This window comes from Callorhinchus milii, unplaced genomic scaffold, assembly GCF_018977255.1.
Source record: "Callorhinchus milii isolate IMCB2004 unplaced genomic scaffold, IMCB_Cmil_1.0 Scaffold17, whole genome shotgun sequence".
NCBI classification, from domain to species: Eukaryota; Metazoa; Chordata; class Chondrichthyes; order Chimaeriformes; family Callorhinchidae; genus Callorhinchus; species Callorhinchus milii.
Genome location: NW_024704758.1, coordinates 2719418 through 2742341, shown reverse-complemented (window position 1 = coordinate 2742341; position 22924 = coordinate 2719418). Strand labels below are relative to the sequence as shown.

Genomic DNA, 22924 nt, shown 5'->3' with positions numbered 1-22924 from the left:
GGCCGTGAATGGCCTTGTAGATGAGGATGAGGATCTTGAATTCGATCCTCTGGGGGATGGGAAGCCAGTGGAGGCGAGCGAGGGTGGAAGTGATGTAGTCGCGAAGCCTGGTGCGGGACAGTACACGACCTGCACGTACACGTTCCCCCAACCCTTCCTGTTCTCCTCTCCTAGCCCCCTCCATTCCCTTCTCCCTCATGTACGTTGGGTTCTCTGAATGACATCAATATGTTTTGTTGCAATCACAGCTTCCGACTGCGAGTTCCACACTCACCAACCTCTACGTGAAAAAGTTCCCTAATAGATCTCCTACTGGCTATTTTATATTTAAACCCCTCCATCCACCCGTCCACCCTCCCTCCCAAGTTTGGACTCATCAACAAATGACTTGTGCTTCCCATTGGATTCATACGGTGCCTCAAATGTGGTCTGTGAATTATATACAAAGAGGAATTAGAACATGGCACTATTTGTCAGGGTTTGTTAGACTGTACAGTATTTTATTCACAGGGAAGGTTCTGGGCAGTTAGTCAATTACATTTGATCTTTTATTTCACGTTGGGAGGTAGATTTTCTCAACAGATTGCTTAATTAAGAAATCTTAAAGATTTTAATTAAATTTTAATTAAACTGAAAGACTGGATATTGTCAACATTCCAGATATTTAGTCCTGTATCTCAGTGGTTAGAGCCTCGCAGGCGAGAGACGTGGGTTCTATTCCCGGCAGGGTGAAATGTTGGCCAAGTTTCCTTACTCCACACTCTTCTGTTTACCTGGCAGTAAGTAGGAATCTGGTTGTTAGTCGATTGGCAGATCTCTTTTCTAGGGATAGTAATCATTAAAAAAAAGAATAATTTGGTCACTCAATCCACGACTGGAGACCGCTGTGTGCAATTGACTGCCGTGTTTTGCCCACAACTATACAGTCAATTCACTTTACAGTATATTCTGTGAAGCACTTTGAGACGTTTAGAAGACGTGAAAAGTGCTATATCAAATGCAAGGATTATTAGTATTATTATTTACAGTATATCCTGCGCTTTCACAAAATTGACCTCATGGATAATCGGGTTCACGATTCAGACGAATGCTTGCTAATGCGACTCACATTTGTTGCATAGTACTCATCAGGATATCTTACCCACAGCTCCAGGTTAATTAGAGGTCCTGATAATGCATTGGATTATGGCCATTGGGTTGACTGCTTGTGGTAATTTGCGTTTCTTCACACAAAGCGTACAACAAATCTTTTGATCCTTCTTATTACTGTTGATAATCTGCCATTTCTTGCAATCAGTCTAATCGTGTGGTTATCCTCAAATGACTCTTATGATCTCTGAAACTGCTTGAGTATCTTGGGGTGGTCTCTGAAGAGAGGCAGAGAGTGCGGGGTTATGTTACACTGAAGATTTTTGCCTAAGACCAATCGACAAAACACAATGGTTAGTCCTCAGCTAGAGTACTGTGTTCAGTTCTGGGCAACACACTTTAGAAAGGATGTCAAGGTATTGCCTGAAAGGGTGGTGGAAGCCGATTCGAGAGAGAAATCGATAATTATTTATGAAGGACAAGTTTGCAGGGCTGTAGGGAGAGAGCGGGGTAGTGGGATTAATTTGGATAGCTCTTTTCAAAGAGCCGATGAGCCGAATGGCGTCCTTCTGTGCTGTATAATTGTATGGTTCTATGGTTCTAATGATCAGAGCATGGGGATCTAGAGAAGGAAAGGCATTTGTCTTCTCAATCCCATTCCATCACAAACCACTCCATGACATTGTGTACCGACGACAACAACAACTTTCATTTATATAGAGCCCCTCACGCAGAGTAGCGTCCCAGAGCATAACACTCACTCGTTCTCATCCCATATCCCTGGCATCTCACCCCATCATTTAATATCTCTATTTACAGTATGGACTATATCTATCTCTTCCAATTTTACATATGTGGCTTTTCAGGTCATAGGATTGTACCTATTCTTCTAGATACAACGTGAACATTCCTCCACATTATATCTATAATTAATAATAAATATTAAAAGCAATAATAATTCTTGCATTTGATATAGCACCTTTTCACATCAGGTGGACATCTCAAAGCACTTCACTCTATTTATTGTTAAGTGTAGTGACTGTATTTTTGGCGATCGCGGAGGCCCAATTTGCACAAGGGAAATGTTCCACATACAGACGTTTTGGCGATGTGGTGAGGTGCTGTGTCAAATACAGGGATTATTATAGAGCTTCCATCTGAACAGCGCCTTAGCTTGTTGAAATGTTCACACCGCTTCACAGGCAATAACAGTTAATTGCAGGGATTGTTTGCGTAGACAATCACTGCAGTCTTTCTGAACAAGCAAAGGTTCCACTAACACCAATGTTGACCAGTCGATCTGCAGGATTATTGGCGGGACATGAATTTACCCTCTACCTGAATCGCACCCGGACAGAACTTCAGTTCTCATCTCATCTGAAAGCCATGCAGCAAAGTACAGGATTCCCAACTGGGATTGGGCTGAATTGACATTATATAACCATCGCACACCCACAGGAGAGACGGAGGGTGGTGGGGGGGAATTGACCAAAGGCACGGTCGAAGAGGAAGGTCTTGAGATGGGACCACCATTCTTTCAGACTTACTAACCAACCCGCAGCCCCCACTTCCACAGCCTGCAGGCACCTAATCCAATTACACTGGCTGGATTTGTTCATCAGTGGACCCCCCCCACCCCTCCGCCACTCCCTTTTTTTTTCCTATTAGCCACTTTAAGCCATTTGAAATCTCATCTTCAGGGCTGGCCTCCGTGACCCAGCAGTGGAATCCCTCCTGAGGATGGAAGCTTAATGTGACTCAATAAGGAGAAGGGCTTGAAGCTCAGTCGTGGTGTCATGGCTTAACCCAAACAGGGCTCTACAGCGTCAGAAACACGCACTCCGCGAACTTGTGGCCCTAGCGATTGAGACACGGGACCAAAAGGGAGTTCATCTCACAGCCGAGGCCTGTCTATTTTAAAACGAGGCGACGTGATAAGTGTCAGGAGTGGGATTTCCTCCTGGGCGAAGGCCTCGATGTCTTATCCCGCTCAATGCTGACAGTTTAGCTGAGTCTGATTTTGCCTAATGCAGCCTGGAGATTAAAGAAGTAACAGGTGCTTACGTGATCAAGGAGAGAAGATGCCGGCAGAGGACAATCCACTGCGAGTGAACGAGAGAGACAAAGAGAGAGAGAATTGGTTGAATTTAGATGTTTAGCAGCTTTCGAGAGCCAGTGCATCCTCGAACTCGTCACAAATCCACTGTAGCCGTGTGTTGCTGTAGCCATGGGAACGTGACAGGGCGCAGGTTAGACACCGAAAGCTTGTAAATTGCAGAGGTACTGCATACAATAAAGACTCAGCCGCCCACTAATGAGCAACTTGCCAATAAATTCTCAAGAGAATTTATTTCATTGGCTAACTAAAGAGGTCGGTCACGTCTGCGGGGTGGGGTCTGGACCATCGTGACTGGAGGCGACGCATTGTAACTGAGTTCCCACGGCCAAGATTAATCTTTCGTCCACAAAAACATACAGTCGATCCACTTTACGGTATATTTTGTGAAGCGCTTTGAGACGTCCCAAAGGCGCGATGAGGCGCTATATCGAATGCAACATTGTTGTCGTGCTGTCAGCGCCTACCAAACACCACAACATTTCCGCAAATGGAAATATCATCTCGCCCACATGGGTTTATTTTGGTCCTCGGTCAACCAGCTAGCGACAACGACAACAACAAGGATCTCTGCACTTGATACAATAAAGAAAAGCCTTCAAGTGCATCGCGGGGGATTTGGTGTCCAATCCCGTGAGGATTTTTTTTGTTTGGAGCTTAACAGCTCACATCCGTGTATTTAGCGACCAATTCTGTCCGGTGAAGCTCTGTTACCAGTGGTGAAAAAATTCGAATCATTTGGCTGTTTCGCCTCTGTGTTGCTTGTAAGGTGCAGTTCAGCTGCTGCATTCGCCTGCGTGACATTCCCTTCATTTCTGATTAACCTCATTCTGTTTGAAATAAATGCAAAATGCACTGTATAAAACGGGGATTGTTGTTTAAGCGTATCGAGGTGACTCTGCCACGAATTAGCAGCAAGTAGGATCCCAGTTGTCGGTCAATTGGCGGAATGTTTTCTGGGGGTAATAATTCCTAATTCAACAAAAAAATTATTTGGTTACTCAGTCAATGACTGTTTGTGGGACACTGCTGTGTTTAATTGGCTGTTTCACCCACAAAAACACACACTCTCTACTGTTTCCTCCCCAACCCCCATTTGCGGTCTTGGTTGATCACGAGAGTTCTCTCTTTATGATAACAACCATAACCTTTACACCTGGTATAGCAACTTTCCCGTCAGGAGAGCGTCTCAAAGCAGGATTTTACTGTGAATTTACAATATATTTACAATATATTTTGTGAAGCGCTTTGAGACCTCTCAACAACATGACAAAGCCCTATATCAAATGGAAGGATTATTATTATTCTAAGAATATGAGAGCTTCAGTATTGTAGATTAAAATTGGATTTTGCCTTAAGAAACTTGCTCCCGTACAACATACGTACCACAATAATAACCGAATGCTTTACTGCTGGTCACTCGTTGGTTGGGGGCATTGGCTTGAGTCACCACGTTTGATTTTTTGGGGAGGGATTATTACCCTTCCAATGATTTAGTGTAAAGTATAGTGACTGCGTATTTTGTAACTGAACGAAACTGGTTATCTTGCTTTTTTCACCCCCATAGCGCCTAAAGTACACACCGTCTCTCGAATATTTGTGAACTGTTGACTTGGTTTCCCTCCGAAACTAATTATCGTCGCAGAGCAGCGTGACCTAGTTAAGACCTGGTTTGAAGTGCATCCTTGTTCTCAGAGTTACACAGCTTGGCACCGGGGAGGGATACTTCTCTCTGCTCACAACAAATAATTTGGCATCGTCCCAACCTGACCTTTCCGTGAACTTGCAATTTTAACATCTTTTTCCTTTCGGGGTCAGAAGGTTTGACGTACATGAATAAAGGTTTGTCCAACCTCTCTAACCTCTCATTACGGCTAACTGCAGACAGCAGGACAAAACTGTCAGTGTATTTTACATCTTCTCACACGGTCCTCTTCATTTACTCCAATGGCAAGTTAGTCCACCCCAGTGTGGAGTCTTAGCCTACGAGACCACCCTGTCTTAAAACTTAAGACGACGCAGCGTTTCGGAGAAGTCTTCAATTCAGTCTTAATTAGAAATCCACTTCTTTCTCAGACCTGCTTCTCAATGGAGAATTTAGCTTCGGGTTGAAGAATCTCTCACAAACCCACAAGTTTTAACGTGAAATATTCTTAAATCCTACTTTGACTTGCCTCTTTGACTGCGCCTACGATTATCTTCTCTCTCCAACCCCCCACCCCGAACCCACATTTGCAGTGTTGATTGATCCCGAGAGCTCTCTCCTTATGATAATAACCATAACCCTTACATCTGCTATAGCAACTTTCATGTCAGGAGAGCGTCTCAAAGCCTTTCGCAGGATTTTACTGTGAAGTGTAGCGACTGTGTATTTTGTGAGTGAACGCAGCAGCCAGCTTGCTCACAGCAACGTCCCACAAAACCTCGGAGCGAGCGACCAAAGTTATCTGGGGGATCACCAGCCAGGAAAAAAATTCCGAACCTCTGTGCGGATTCGGAAACCGCTTTTTCCGCAGATCTTAAAACAGGACAAAGGTCACACCGATAGCCCTCTGAGTTCTCCCACCACGACAAAGAGCTACAGCAATAAAAAGTTCTCTCCTTCCGCTGTGCTGTAGAATTTTATATTGCAAGACCTCACTCTGAGCTCACGAAAAACACAGGTTTTATTTTTGATCAGTGCACTCAGGCATACTGACAGGTTGCTACCTTTGCTTCTTTCCCTTTTCCCAGGGCTGTAAGGTTATATGAGAAAAAAAAATCCATCTCTTTGGTGTGTGACATTTGATTTTCAACAGAAAAACAAAGGGGAATGGGGAAATAAAGAGGAAAACGATGTCATCGCCAAGGTCCTAGCATCCACCTTGTGTTGGTTGGTGAAACGTCAAACCCGATGTTGCAAGATGTCACAAAGAAAAGTTTGGGATGAAGAAAACTCTTTGGGCCATTTGATCTCATCCTTCCAGAATTCCTACCTTTCTCTCCCATTACAGTCCCAGCATTGGCTGCCCGGCCAAAATACACAGTCGTTACGCTTTACCGTGAGATTTTGTGTAAGCCCTTTGAGATGTTTCAACAATATAATAAGGCGCTATATCAAATACAGTGTATAGGAGCGAGCCCCAGAATACCCAGTGCCAGTGAACTCCTGTTCACCCTGTGTGTTTGCGCTTTAGTTTCGTTCAACTCAGGGCAGAAAGTCACACGTTAACCTATTCAAGTATAACAAGCCGTCAGATTTATATTGTGGATGAATTAGCCAAACCGATAAAAGGTTTAAAGGTTTGCTTCCCAGCTTAAGCCTCGTCACTAAGGTTGACTGTGTGCATTTCCAATTTAACGGACACACCTCATGCGTACTTTGGATTATTGCACACAGAGCAGTCTCTCCATTGGCGGTTTTAGCTCAAAATGACGACAGTAGAGACTGACTCCACCCAGGCGTGTCTGATGGCTCTGACTGTCCGTGGATTGCTCACGGAGATTGCTCAGAATATTTGGACAGTACAAATAGAGAGTAACTAACACCTTAAATCAGACGACGCCACAGGTTTTAAAATAAACCCTGCAATTTTTCACGCCCTTGCAGAACAGTCACTCTCGGAACCTTCAATGCGCCTCAGCTGCCGTTTTGCAAATGAACGGCAAACGTGTAAAGATTCATCACCGTCAGCCGTATCCAAGGTAACGCCTGAGCAGTTTGGGATGGCGCAGTTACACAGTATTGGCCAAAATATCCCTCGATTCCGTACGAGAGGGACTGGGAATCGCTGCGAACCACTCGAGTACTACCATCCCTAAATCAGGCAACGGTTTCACCAACATGTGGGCCAATCTGACAGTCCCACTTGCCGCTGCTGTCGGGACAGGGGCACAGTGGCTGAAATCTCACCCATCGACAGAGTTCGACAGAGCGTGGGGGAGGGGGTGGGGGGGGCGCGGGGGCGGGCATGAAGCAGGCCAGAGCTGGCAGAGAGGGGGGGGGAAACAGGGTGTTGCAGAGATAGAGTGGGGGCAAAACAATGCAAGAACTTAAAGGGAAGGACATCTCATTCGAAGGACAGCACCACCACCACCAACAGCAACAACTTGCATTTATACAGCGCCCCCTCACGCAGGGCAGTGCCCGAGAGCATCTCCAACAAAGCAGCAGTGGGGCGTCAGCCTAGACTGTGAGTGCAGACTCCCAGTGCGACTCAAAATGGATGGACCTTGGTCTTCTTTTGTCTAGCATTTCTGACGTCGTTATGTTCTTCTGACTCGAGGTTCCTGCAGGCCAAGCCGCGCTGTGCAGTGGGCTTAGTTAGACTTTTGCTGCTGCTGTGTTGAATTGTCCGCTTGCTCCAGTCAAAGCTGTCAAACATCTGTGAGCAGCCAGTGCTAATCTCTTAAACTCCTTCACCAAAGAGCCTGCATAAAAGGGATTCAGCTGGAGAATGGGAGAAATCTCACTCAGACAGATTACCCATCACAGTACATCAATTTCACCGCTTATATCAATTGGATTAGTTTTTTACAGGGCTATTCACTTCCCAGTCTATCAGACCTCAGCGTCATTGCCTATTACTGCACTTTGGTCTGCCGTCAGCACAGGGAATTCAGTGCTTAGCTTTCTCAGGCTATGGGATTTAAGCGCAATAATAATAATTATAATAATCCTTGCATTTGATATAGCGCCTTATCACTTCATTGAAATGTCTCAAAGCTCTTCACAGAAGATACTGTAAAGTGAATCGACTGTATATTTTGTGGACAAAACGTGTTTCAATTTGCACCTTCCAGTTGATCGGCAAAGATTAATTCTGATTTGTTTCCTCTCTTGTTGTCACTTTAACAATGAGCTTCATTCAGGCTCAATAGCCAAATCATCTTTCAAACAAAGCCAGGCTTTCACAGCTCCTGAAATTCCTGAAGGTCTTAGTCTTTTAAGACGCTGCAGAATTTTTATGGGGGGAAAAAAATCTTAAATTCGACAAATTCATGGAAACATTAACGATAATGGAGGCTAAAGCCAGCCCATGAGGTTTCTGAGCAAGTACAATGAGATGTGTTTGTGTTAAAATGATTTTATACAGTCACTTTACTACTAAAAGATCATGTGAGTTGTACATGTGCATTTACACTGAGGTGCCTATATGTTGTTCCTAAAATACTATCTGCTCCAGAAATTGTGCTCCAGTGATAAGAGCACATCTGACCATGTCTGTTTATACCTAGTCTACTATTCAATCGCCTGCGAAGCACAGTCACTGCATGTTACAGTATATCCTGCGAAGTGCTTTAAGATGTCCTCCTGGTGGCATATCAAATGTAATAATTATTATTACTTGGCTGTTAGCCTGCTTCCGTTCCTGGCATTCCTGCCGCTGAGTCAGAGGGTTGTGGTTCAAGCCACACTTTGTACTTAATGTAGTTTACTCCTGTACAAAGCAGTGCTGGGGGTGGACGGGGGAAGAGAGGGGTTACCACTGCATTGTCGGAGATACCATCCATCAGATGAGACATTTACTACAGTCCCGTCTGCCTGTTTAACCTTGACGATAAAGATCCTGTGACATTGTTCGAAAAGATAAAGAACTTTCTCTCTCCCTCTGTCCTGGCCAACAATTCCCCCCATATAAAGTCGCTCGTTCACTTCATGGCTGTTTGTGTGACGGTTGCTGTGCGCAAATCGGCCGCCGCATTCGCCCGCAAAACACGCGCGGTCACACCACTTTACGGGGGTGTCCTGCGAAGCGCTTCGAGATGTCCTCCCGCCGGGAAAGGCGCTGTAAGGATTAACATTATCATTAATAATTTTCAATGATGGAGGAGTCAGAACCTTAAAGGTGGGGGAACGAGGTGCTGCATAAGTCCCAGTGTTCCACAGATTGCTGAGCACGGGAATTTCTTAAATTAACTCAGCCTTCGTCCCCACCCGCTCTGGGACCCTATTCGGCCATTCTATTAGATCACGACTTATCTGTGCCTCAAGACCCGTTACCCGCCTTTGCTCCATATATCCCTCGATACTCTTTACCTAACAGAAACCTATCCACCTATCAGTCTTGAAAAAAAATTCGATTGATCCAATCTCCTTGAATTGATGCAGGGCAGAGAATTCCAGATTCCCACTATACAGTGGAGTCCTGTAGCTCAGTGATTAGAGCACTCGCTTTGCAAGTGAGAGACCTGAGTTCAATTCCAGGCAGAGGGCCAAACCTTGGGCAAGTTTCCTTACTCCACACAGAGCCTAATAATAATCCCTCCAAAACCAAAAACAATAATAAATTGGTCATTTTCAATCTACGACTGTTTGTGGGACATTGCTGTGCGCAATTGGCTGCCGCGTTCGCCCACAAATATACAGTCAATTCACTTTACAGTGTGTTCTGTGAGGCGCTTTGGGACGTCCTCCCGACGTGAAAAGCGCTGTATCAAATGCAAGGATTATTATTATTATTTTATTATTATCTTGTGTGTGTGTAACAGTCTACAGTGAGACTCAAGCCTGTGGATTTCACACAAAGGAACCAGGGCAACAACAAAAAAGAAACCCAAATGAGCTCAACAGGTGTTGGCTCAGGTCTCTCCAGGCTGACTGTATGGCTTGGGCTATAATCAGCTTTTCCCCTCCTTGATGTGACCCACTTAAGGGATCCGAACCGCGCTGTTCCACACAGTTCTGTCGGAACTTCCAACTTGTCAGGTCCTTTCTTAGACAAAGTCACAGACACAGACACACACACAACACACACACACACACACAACACACACACACACACAGACATGATCTCCAGCCAGTGAGGGTTTGGGGTTGACCCTTTCATGTCCTTGCAATTTGGGGGACAGATAGAGGGAGAGACACAGAGAGAGAGAGATACAGAGAGACACAGAGAGAGACATACACACAGAGAGAGACACACAGAGAGAGACACAGAGAGAGAAACACAGAGAGAGAGAGACACAGAGAGAGAGAGAGACACAGAGAGAGAGAGAGAGGAAATCCTTATGGTTCCAGCGCCTGTTTAACTTGCGGTAGAGATGTAAAAGGGTTTCTTTGCTGAGAAACTGAAGGCTGGAGATTGGGGAGGGGGTTGAGTGTTGAGAGAGAGAGAGAGAGGGGGTGTGTGGAGGGTGTTGAGAGAGAGACACAGAGAGAGAGAGGGGGAGAGAGAGAGAGAGAGAGGGGGTGTGTGGAGGGTGTTGAGAGAGAGACACAGAGAGAGAGGGGGAGAGAGAGAGAGAGAGGGGGTGTGGAGGGTGTTGAGAGAGAGACACAGAGAGAGAGGGGGGGAGAGAGAGAGAGAGGGGGGGGAGAGAGAGAGAGAGGGGGTGTGTGGAGGGTGTTGAGAGAGAGACACAGAGAGAGAGAGAGAGAGGGGGGGGAGAGAGAGAGAGAGAGAGGTGGAAAGTGATGTGTGGGCTCAAACACACTGGGAAGTTGTCTCTCGGGGTCCCGGCGGCTGTTCGGTGGCTATGAGCAACATCACCTCCAATGGCACTGTGCCGCTCGGCTCCAGGCGATGGCAGAGAGATGTCCTGTCTCTGGTGTTGGGGTCTCTGCTCATCCTCTTCATCGTGGGCGGCAATGGGCTGGTGTGCCTGAGCGTCTACACCGAGAGAGCCTTGAAGACCACCACCAACTACTTTATAGTCAGTCTGGCAGTGGCTGATCTCCTCCTCGCGGTGCTGGTCCTACCGCTCTACGTCTACACAGAGGTAAAGGGGGGAGTCGTCTTCTTTACCCCCACTCGAGTCTGTGAAGTGACCCCCTCTCTACCCCCCTTCTCCCCCCTCTCTCCCCTCTCTCCCCCCTCTCCCCCCCTCTCTCCCCTCTCTCCTCCCCTCTCCCCCCTCCCCCCCTCCCCCCTCTCCCCTCTCCCCCCTCTCCCCCTCTCCCCTCTCCCCTCTCCCCCTCTCCCCCCTCTCCCCCTCTCCCCCCTCTCCCCCCCTCTCCCCCTCTCCCCCTCTCCCCCCTCTCCCCTCTCTCCTCCCCTCTCCCCCTCTCCCCCTCCCCCTCCCCCCCTCTCCCCCCCTCCCCCCTCTCCCCCTCTCTCCCCCTCTCCCCCTCTCCCCCTCTCTCCCCCCCTCTCCCCCCCCCTCTCCCCCTCTCCCCTCTCCCCCCTCTCCCCTCTCCCCTCTCTCCCCCTTCTCCCCCCTCTCCCCCCAACACCGTTCTCGCTCACATCAGAGGTTCCCTTTGGAAATCTCTGCAAAGAAAAGAGTTTCGGGCAATTCGGGTCTCGATGCGTACACAGTGCAACCAATTCATTGCAAGTGTAAGAGTGTGGAGGAGAACTATAATTATTGTATGTGTGAGTGTGTGTGTGTGTATATATATATTACACTAAATGATTGCATTTGATATATATATATGGTCATATATGGTGTGTATATGTTATATTACACTAAATGATTGCGTTTAATATATATGGTCATATATGGTGTGTATATATTATACTACACTAAACGATTGCATTTAATATATATATATGGTCATATATGGTGTGTGTATATTATATTACACTAAATGATTGCATTTAATATATATATATGGTCATATATGAAACTATTGCAGAAATCCTTGCCTGCAATAGTGTCACGTTCACCACAGTGCAAGGATTATTATGTTACTGTGTATTTTCTCTTTCTCTCTCTCTCTCTCTCTGGCTTGTTTTAATGACAGGGGGGGTGGGGGATTGGGGGTGGGCTTGGGGGAACCCTGAAATCCAGGTGGGTTTGGAAATTGCTCGATTCGCAAAGATTCGATACGTTTTATCTTCCAAAAAGATGTTTAAGGGAAATTGAATTATTTATTATTGGTTATTGTTGTTGCCAGTAATTTCGCTCAGGAAAGGGAGAAATCAAGGGGGAAATCAGGGTCGAAATGGACAAATATTACCCCCCCCACCACCAGAAAGCACCAAACGAGCAAAGGATAGCAGTGTTCTTGGCATAACATGTTTTCAGTCAACCACATACATACACTCAGTGGGGCGTGTTATAGGTGGTGTGTGTGTGTGTGTGGTGGGGGTGGGGGTCAGAGAATCTGTTGGATTGAAATCATTTATCCTCATTACTTTTAAAGATCTCCAAAGGGAGACTCACATTTTTCGACCGACCGATCGATACCAGAGTAAAAATATATACTGTAACAGCCCTGTCGCCTCCAGTGCGGAGTGGGGCTGTGCAATACACTTGCACATATTTACACTTGACCTTAGTTACATAACAGGGATCAGGTTTAGTTGGGCTCCTGGCAGGGGATTGGGGTTGATGGACATGTCAACATCAGCCTCACCAACTGGGATTTTCCTCATCACAGCTTTGAGGTTTGACCTCCGCGAAAAGGTCTTTTTTTGTCCTTCTTCGGTTTATAGATTTTTTTCCTCTATTGGCTTTCCGTAAAATTCGCACCAACCGTGAGCGTGACTGTCTGTTTGAGTGTTGCTCACTCTCGTTTCTCATCAATACAAATCACATTTGTACAGCGCCTTTCACGACAGGAGATGTCCCAAGTCCCATGTGCTGGCTTACATTAAATTCCATATTGCTTTCCCAAAGTGAGAGGCGCCATAAAGTACGAGGATTATATTAATATTATTAATATTACTAGATAATTATTTGGGGAGGACACGTTTGCAGGGCTACGGGGAGAGAGCGGGGGAGTGGGATTGATTTGGATAGCTCTTTTCAAAGAGCCGGCACAGCCATGATGGGCCGAATGACCTCTTTCTGTGCTGAATAATTCTATGATACTGTTTGGCAGTTTTGGTTCAGTGTGGTTTATGCATTAAATCCATGCTAAAATGTCAGCACTGATGGGCTGGAGGAGAGGTGCGACAAGGACTTTATAGAGGTGTTTAAGATACTTAACAGGGTAGAGAAAGTGAACCTAGAATAATCCTTTCAACAACAACTTGCATTTATCGAGTGCCCCTCACATAGGGTAGGGTCCCAGAGCTCTTTCAGATACTCTGGGGCAGCAGGGCAGCAGGGAAAAGGTTCAGTGCTGTGATAGACAATTTCCTGCAGAAACCAGGAAGTATTTCTTTGCACAGAGAATAGGCAGTAAACTGAGAAAGAGAAATGGGGCATGCGATTAATTCAGGACTCAACAGCTCAGTTTTAGGGTCCAGTTAAAAATCGAAAAGAGCAGTGAAATCTGCGACTGCCTTCTTTTTGTAAAAAAAACAGAAATAATTAGGAGTTCACTCGAATTTCACTCCAGTTATTACTTTAAGAAGCAGTTGATCAGTGACTGCGTTCTGGTGTGAATGAACACTCCATTAGGGCACAGCTAAGAGAGAAGGCTGCAGGCAAGATGAAGTCATAGAGTATAATTCAGTTCTCTTAATGGCGGAGATGGGTTCATTAAATCAGAAGTCTTTAGTAACTGAGTTTCTCTCTTCCCCCCCACCCCCATTTGTTCCAGATTCCTTAGTGATTCATTTCATATCCGTGGGACCTTGTTGTACGCAGATTAACCACATGTTTTACTGACAAACACACAGTCACTTGCTCTTAAATATATTGGTGCTTTCTGCTTCAGCACGTTCCCAATATTACTACAACTAATAATAATTTCTAAATGATTTTCAGTGATGGGTCAGCCAGACCAATAACACTGCCACTTTACATATCAATGGATATTACTTTTCTTTTCTTAATACATTTGAGCTTCCTAAAAAAGCGACTCTTTGCAGGAGGTTGACATTTTGTTCACCAGGTATTTTGTCAAACAATTTTTGAATAGTCTTATTAACAGCCGCAGTTGCAGTGACGATTATAATAATAATCCTTGCATTTTGATATAGCGCCTTGTCACGTCTTTGAGACGTCTCAAAGCCCTTCACGGAATATACTGTAAAGTGATTTTACTATATATTTTGTGGTTGGAATAGGAACTATGTTCGTTTGTTTTACATTGTCACACACGTCCGCATTCAATTTGCAGATCGATAGGTTTCCTGATTTTCTCTAATAATAATCCTTACGTTTGGTATACACTTGAGCCAGGGGGTCCAAGATACTTTTAGAAGGACGGTCACTTGAAGCCACTTTACAGTCGGAAGTTGAAAGGTGTTGATTGACTTGTGAATGAATGTTTTTTTTTCTCCTCTCAGTTTCAGGGAGGAGTGTGGACCTTAGGCACGGTGCTGTGTGATGCGTTGATGACAATGGACGTGATGCTCTGCACAGCCTCGATATTCAACTTGTGTGCGATCAGCGTAGACCGGTCTGTACTCTATACTATTTTGGATTAGAAGAGGGACAGAGAGAGAGAGAGAGAGAGAGGCTGCGGGGGTTGGGCAGTTACATATATAAATATGGAATATGATAGGGAGAAAACAAACATGAGAGAAGTGCGAGAATTAAATGGTCCATTAAGTAATGTGGCTATTCTTATGAAAGCATCCTCAATGTGGCAGATAGTGAAGGGGAAGTTTCACTCTGGAACTCCATCCCACGGTCCCTTTGCCTCGCTTCCTCCCTCGCCTCCTTCAAGGTCGGTCTCAAGACCCTTCTCTTCGACCGTGCCTTTGGTCTCCCTCCCACCTCTCTGCCTTCCCTCACCCCTACACCATCCCTCCCCCATGCTCGGGCCCCGACACCTGACTGACTGTTCAGCGCTTTGGGACGTCCTCCCGACGTGAAAGGCGCTCTATAAATGTAATTTTGTTGGTGGTGGTGTTGTTTCTGACATTGATGTGTTTATCTGATGCATTAACATGGCTGTAAAAATTGTAGCCTGAGACAAATGTAGCCTGAGACACAAGTACCTCTTTGACTGAGCTTTCAGTCATCTTTCCGCTCCACTCTACACTTCTCCCCACACCCCCACCCCCGCCAATCCCCAACTCCCCTGGTTCCCAGGCAGACGGGGGGGGGGGGGGGGGGGTGTTTGGGCAAAACCCTCACCACTGCTGGTGGGGTGGAGTGGGCGGGGGACGTGAAGCACACCAGATAAAGGAATTCATAAATAAATGAGCAAGACTTGTATTCAGCTCAGTAATGTCCTTCATCTATAAGTGGTAGAACATATTAATAAGCAGGCAAATAAGTATTGGCCTCTCACAACACTGTCTTAATCATAGCTTAAGTCGGGATCAATGATAATACCCGCAAAGCCTTTTGCAAAATCAGATTGCCTACAAAAATATACACGCAGCTTCCACTTTAAACAGGATTGCTAACGTTGCTCATTTTTAAAAGTAGAATTCTCAGTTTAGTTTGGATACTCTTAAGGACGGTGATGGGTTTCCACATGTGTCAGGCACACGGCTGACCACAACCCAACCCCCCCCCCCCCCCATTGAACATCTGGTATGCTAGGTTTCACTTTGTGTTGCAGAGCGCTGTTTGAAGGGAAAAATGGAGATGGTAGTTTGGTTTGATTTTGTTAAGGTAAATCCCCTCTTATAACGCTTTCTGCTCGTTAGGATTGAAGCCGAAACAAGTTTTTCAAAGTGCCACTTACTTCCTGGATTCACTTTTTATTTTGACTGTTGACTTTTAAAGGGGAGGGAAAAAAAAGCCAGAGGAAGCGACAACAATTTACATTTATAGAACACCTCAAACCCACTTACATTACACGCTGAGTGGCTCAGATGTTTAGTTAAAGTCATAGGAATCGCTGTCCGAAAAAAGACCAAGGTCCATCTAGTTTGCCTTCTGCCATCCTGGTATAGTCACATGCTCCAATAATGGAGATGATAGCAATTAATTCTATATGGATTAGTCTACAATAGAGGTCCCTGTCCCTTAACATAATTCACACAAAAGACTGAGTACCTATTCCAGTCTATCCTTAAGACAGACCATGTCCAACATTGATTGTTAACCCGGGTCATAAATACTCATTAAAAACTACAGAGATCTGGATAGTCGGTAGTTGTGTAAGGAGGAGTTGGGAGGTCCAGGAATAAGCCAGAAGTTGTCAATAGGATAGTAATAATAATAATACTTACATTTGGTATAGCACCTTATCACATCGAAAGGACATCTCAAACTGTTTCACAGCAATTACTGTGAAATGGAGTGACTGTATGTGTAGGCAAAAGCAGCAGCACAATTGCTCACAGCAGTGTCCCACATAACTGCCGTGCAATGAATGGCCAATTTTATTTGGAGGGATTATTGGCCAGGACACCAGGAGAGAAAAACTCCCTTCCCTTTACAAGGGATCTTTAGTGTCCGCTTGAACAGACGGATGGGGTTTAAGATCTCATCTGAAGGACGGATGATGTGGCTGAACAGGGCAGCCAAGGGACTCAGGGCTGTGGGTCATTGCATTGTTCTTGATCTAATCAACATGCACCGACACGCAGCGAGCGGGAGGCTACACACCACAGATTGGCCATCCTCAGCTCACAGCCTGGGGCGTACAGGATGGTGGAGCTCAACCTGGCTCTCAAACCCATTAATTAACCGACTGGAGATGACAGTGATACAAGGCTACGAATCAGACCGCACTTCAAACCGAATATCGCCTACATTTGAGAAAGGCTGATTTTTAGTTATTCTGCCACTGCTCTCCAGAACTCCATCCCTGAGTCTCCCTCTGCCTCCCTCGCTCCCTTCCTCCCCGGCTTCGACCTTGCTTTCAGCTCCCTTTCCCTCCATCTTCCTCGTACAAAAATATACAGTCACTGCACTACACTTCACAGTGAATCACGTGAAGCCCATTGAGAAGTCCTCCCGACGTGACAGGTTCTGTATCAAACGCAGGGATTATTATTAGTGTTATTCTTATTATAATATTAAAGGGTGTGAGGGAAGCGAGCAAGAGAGTGCCCTATTTGGAGAGAGACGGATAGAGAGTAATGAGACAGATAAGACCATGTAGTTGACACAGGATAAGGTGACTCCATAATTCTAAGTAGGAATACTAGAGAAAAACTCCCTTCTCCTTTAAAATAGTGCCAAGGGATCTATAACGTCCACCTGAGCAGGCGGGTGGGGCCTCAGCTTTCCCATCACAGCATCCGGAAACAGCTGGATGCTGTGACGGGATGACATTGGGATGAGAATCAAACGAGGGTCGAAGAGCCTTTGTCCTTCACACACGAGCTGATCTCCGAAGAGTGCGTGTTGGGTTTGGAGAGGGGCTGGACGGGACCCTTTTTCCTTTCGAAATAATATATATTAAAACAAACTAAACAGAAACCTCTCTTGCAGATTCATCGCAGTCTCCATTCCCCTCAACTACAACAGGAAGCACATCGACCACCGGCAAATCGTGCTGATATCCACCACCTGGATCTTTGCGTTCGCTGTGGCTTCCCCGGTTGTATTTGGCCTCAACAATGTCCCAAACAGAGACGCGTCGGTGTGCGAGCTCGAGAACAATAACTACGTCATCTACTCCTCGGTCTGTTCCTTCTTCCTGCCCTGTCCGGTCATGCTGGTCCTGTATTGCGGTATGTTCCGCGGCCTCAGACAATGGGAGGAGGCGCGCAAGGAGAAGCTCCAGCGCAGTTTACACGCTTCCCTCAAGCTGAGCAGTGGCCCCCCAGTGCCCACCTGCCCTCCCCCGCTCATCGAGCGCAGCCAGTCGGGAATCAAGCTGGAGGATCTGCGTCTGTACCCCAAGCCGGACCGTGGCCCCCCAGACGAGTGTGGGGGTGACAGGACGATTCAGACGGTGGCTTTCGCCGAGGTGAGGTATGCTCCGTCGCGGGCGCCGTCCAGGAGGAAGCGAGCCAAGATCAACGGGAGGGAACGCAAGGCGATGAAGGTGCTGCCTATTGTCGTGGGTAAGCCTTGCCATCTCGTGCCTGACTATGTGGCTGGTTGACAAATGTGTAGTGTGTTGACCCATGTGTAGTGTGGCTTTGATACTCTTCCTCGCCCTCCCCCTTCCCTCCCTCGTCGTTCCCCCCCCACCCTCACCGACTGTTGTACATCTTACAGAGCACAGGGTAAGCTAATGGTGTTGGGAACTTGACCAACAAATGGAATTAGTGTCAAATCAGCTTACAGTCCTGACATTCTCCTGACGTGAAAGGCTCGGTGTAATTGCGAGTTGTGTTGTTGTTGACGTCTTTGTTGCTGATAGCCAGCAGCAGATGCAATAGGGAGCTTAGGAGGAACTTCTTCATCGCAGAGGGCGGTGAGAATGTGGAACTCCCTACCGGAAGCTATGGCTGAAGCAAAGAACATCAACGTATTTTTTAAGAGGAAACTTGATGCGTACACGAGGGAGAAGGGAATAGGCGCGTGGAGGAGAGGGGAGCAGGAGGAGTGGAGGTTTGATATGTAGAGATGTAGTTCCTCCAGATTGAATGCCCTCAGCAGGGACTTGTTGGGCTGAATGGCTTGCTTCCCTGCCCTGTAACATTCAGTGAAAGAAATCACCCTGAGTCATAAAGTTCATCGCCTCCAGGGAACCCAGTGTGAGTGCCGGCAGCCCCTTTGTGCAGTTCTAAAGAGGCTATTTGCTTTCATTCAGCAACTGAGAGGCACCTGAACGCTGGAGCTCCACGTGACATAAAATACTTGGGTTGTCCTTAATGAGATCTCTCCGATTTAGTTCTAATTCAGGCTTCCCGGTCTCGCTTGCAGATTATTCACAGAAGCTCAGCTATTTTTAATCACAGCACCCAGATCGCAGCAAGAGAACCAGCCATCTTATGTTAGACAAGGTGATAATTTCATGCCCTGCTCTGTGATGAACCAGTGACCATTAAGTGCAGAACACTCAAAGCCTGAACTTTCAAAGGATGCTGTAATCCTGGCACAGTGTTTGTGTGTATGTGCTTGGGCCAGCCACACTCCATTCATTAGGACATCTGAGTGCTAACTCATGCACATTCAGGACCAAGACTTTCTCCCACAAAATACACAGTCAATTCACTTTACAGTATATTCTGTGAAGCGCTTTGAGACGTCTTGAATGACATGAAAAGGCGCTGTTATCAAATGCAAGGATTATTATTATTAGTATCTGCTGGTGAGGTTTGAGTCAACCACTGATGCTTGGCAAGTTTTCAAAGACACTGGAAAAGGAAAGACACAGCTTTCTGGGTTGTGGGCACTTGCAAACCTTCCTCTCTCCCAACCAGAGATGCTGAGCAGGAAGGATGGAGGAGAAAGGAGGCGACAGTAGGCAAGACCAAAAAGATGGGTTTTCAGGAGCCTTTTAAATAGATAGAGGTGGGAGTGGGCAGCGGGAGGGAGATCAACCCTGAGCCATCAGAGAAGCTGTTGACAATTCAACCTCAACATTTGAATAAATAGCAAACATTCTCCTCAAGGTTGAGTTCTGCTGGTGGACACCCAAGGTTGGAGCAGCATGAGGGGGCGCTATATAAATGCAAGTTGTTGTTGTTGCTCACACCGACTAACTTCCCAATTTTGGCCACACCATCAGGGAGGGGAGCGGGAAGGTAGTAATGCCGAGCTCCAACCTTGGACCCCCACCTCGTCAATGAGGGTGAAATTTCTGACGTTTTGTAATTATCACAAAGCACTCGCCATGATAATGCCAAATGGTTCAATCCAATAATTCTCGGCCTGGTCCAGACGATGAAACCAAAGTCCTGACTCGATTGGAATCGGTTCCTAAACTCCAGCAAACAGCAACGTTCACAAGCTCGAGCTGAACTCCCCAGACGCAAATTTTCTGTCTGCTCAGCATCTGATCAAGCCCGTGACCCCCTCCTCTGCATGAAAGTTGTACTTGGCCCCCATCTCCATTCAAAAGACATCCTTCTCATGTCCGAGGGAGGCAATTAAGTACAGATCTTGTGCAGGGTTTCAGTAATGACTAACATCATGGACACTTTGACAGAAGAGTTCCTTTCATTGACTCGCTCTGTGTTATTTGCCAGGAGGGTTTTTGTCTGTTTCCAGACTTCAATTCCTGCACCTTCTCACTGATATGAGTGAAAACTTTTTTTATATACAGATATATATATGTATACACAAGAACCATTGCCTTTGAATTACAGCCGCAAAGGAGTCATGATTACAGAGGGATTGACGCCCTCCGTCTGCATCAGTTGAAGGTTCCTGCCAATGGTGCTCTCGTGCCACTTGTGCTCTCATTACAGCCCTTCCTCCCCTTCATCTGTTGGCCTTGGCACAGTCGCTGTCGCATGATGCTTGCCCTCCCTCCACAGCTTGCCAAGCTGCCAGATACTGTGTGCTCCTCCCTCACCTCCAAACCCTGGCTGTTCCAGAGGCTCGCGCTATTGCAGCTCATCTAATCGAATAATAATCCTTGCATTTGATATAGCGTCTTATCACGTTGTCCAGACATATCAAAGCACTTCACAGGTTATGCTGCAAAGTGGATTAACTGTAAAATATTGTGCGCACACACACACCCCCCACACACACATTCTTTCCATTCAAAATCAAGAGGAAGCAAAAATATAGATCTTCAAGTCCCTTCAAGATACAGTCATTTCATTTTACAGTATATTTTGGAGAGGACTCTGTGTGGAGTCCTGTAGCTCAGTGGTTAGAGCACTCGCCTCGCAAACGAGAGACCTGGATTCAATTCCCAGACGGGGCGAAATGTTGGGCAAGTTTCCCTACTCCACACGCCTCTGTTTACATAGCAGTTGTTAGTCGATTGGTGGATCGCTTTTCTGGGGGTAATAATTCCCTCAAAATGATAATAAATTCACTCAATCCACGACTGTTTGTGGGACGCTGCTGCGTGCAACTGGCTGACATGTTTCGCCCACAAAATATGCAGTCAATTCACTTTACACTATATACTGTGAAGTGCTTTGAGACGTTTCGAAGACGTGATAAGGGGCTGTGTCAAATGCAAGGATTATTATTTAGCAAATTATTATTAGCAAAAAAATTGCATGGATATCTTCGAAGCTATATTAGCTCATCTGAGACACACTTTTAAGGCTTCCTCTTAAAACCATGTAATAGGTTGCGAACAGGCTGCTTCAGAGAAAGTGTCTTGGTTGCTGACACTCAATTACCAATTGATTTGCGGGAAAAAGGTTGTGTTTTGCTGCAATGCTGTTTAACTGAAGCGACTGTTGTAGGGTTTGATTTTCTTTTTAATACATATTGCTTCTTGGTTTCCGAAAGCATAAACATGAATGATCTACACTGACCTCCGAGCGACTGCGCCTCACTCACCTTTCACAACGTTTCACATCTTCCTCTCATCGGAATCACGGTCATTACATCTCCAAATCTTCCCGATGTTCCTTTCAAACACAAGCAAAGCCATCTCACATGTTGTGCTTCCTCTCGCCATACGGCGTTTAGTGAATCAGACCCGGGTTCGGTTCCCGGGCAGGGCGAAACGTTAGGCAAGTTTCCGCACTCCACGTGCCCCTGTTCACGTAGCAGTAAGTAGGCACCCGGTTGTCAGTCGATTGGCAGATCACTTTCCAGGGGATAACAATGCCTCCCAAAAAATTTGATCACTCAATCCATGACTGTTTCTGGGACGCTGCATCTGCGCAATTGCCTGCCGTGTTTCGCCCACAAATATACAGTCAACTTACTTTACGGTATATTCTGTAAAGCGCTGTGAGACGTCTCAATGACATGGTAAGACGCTATAACAAATGCAAGGATTATTATTATTATTATGTGTCATATCAAATGCAAGGATTATTTTTATTATTATATGGTTAAGAAGGAGCTAATTCCTTTTCCTTTGATTCCATTCCAGGTGCGTTTCTCTTCTGTTGGACCCCGTTTTTTGTGGTTCATATAACAAGGGCCTTGTGCACCTCCTGTAAAATCACGCCTCGCCTCATCAGCATCGTGACATGGCTGGGCTATGTGAACAGCGCCATCAACCCCATCATCTACACAATCTTCAACATGGAATTCAGGAACTATTTCAGAAAGGTCCTGCGTTCCTGCTGTTGATCCACAAGCACCTTCCGCGTTCGATGGACGGAGAAACTCGCTGCTTTTTTTTGTGCAAAGCTCATTAAAGACTCGTTTTTTTTTCCTACAGTCACGAGTTATCTTCTCTCAGCTCTGGAGGATGCAAAAGGTGCGCAATGCCGATGCACTTGAATACGCTTTAGGGGTGGTTGGGCCTTGCGGGAAAGGAAATAAAATCGGACCAGCTAACTCAACAGGCAGAACATACCAAGTGCAACTTCATAGAATCATACAGCAAAGAAGGAGGCCATCCGGCCCATTGTGTCTGTGCCGGCTCTTTGAAAAGAGCTACCCCAATCAATCCCAATCCCCTGCTCTCTCCCCATTGCCCTGCAAACTTATTTCTCCCCAAATAGTTATCTAGCTGAATTATCCAGCAGTAGAGCAAGTAATGAAACCCATACGGCCTAAAATGAAGTGTTTGTTAAATATTTCTTATTAGTGTTCCTCAGTAAGGAACTGGACTCGAACAAGCGGGGGCTCTTAAGAGTAATCATCCGCGTATCGGACAGAGTATCTTCACATCAGGAGGATGCCTCAACGAGCTTACACACGGCTTTTTTTCGGTCAGCCGGGTGAGCTTCTTGACATGTGCAGAAACCCATCAGCGTGACTCCCGATTGAGTTTCGTCACCGGTGTTCTGCCACCCACGCACAGGGATTTTAAGATAAGGAGGTTCAGTGATGCCCGGGTTCCGAATGAAACAAAAAACCTGGAGATCGTCTTCAAGTCGTTTTTCCCGGAGACAATGTCAGAACAGAAAGAAAACAGGGATGAAACCTTCCAGGTCCTGTTCATAACACTCTTTACAATTCAGATTGAATACAATTTTTTTTCCACATTAGTTTAAC

The 22924-nt window shown here is 46.0% G+C and overlaps 1 protein-coding gene across 1 annotated transcript; it reads left to right on the top strand.

The window, feature by feature from the left end:
• Window positions 1-10640: 10640 nt before the first annotated feature.
• Window positions 10641-22069, top strand: LOC103189088 (D(4) dopamine receptor). Its single transcript, XM_042341517.1, has 4 exons — window positions 10641-10906; window positions 14314-14426; window positions 17369-17946; window positions 21849-22069. The coding sequence occupies exons 1-4, from the start codon at window positions 10664-10666 to the stop codon at window positions 22049-22051; spliced, it is 1137 nt and encodes a 378-aa protein (XP_042197451.1). The 5' UTR covers window positions 10641-10663; the 3' UTR covers window positions 22052-22069.
• Window positions 22070-22924: the final 855 nt, after the last annotated feature.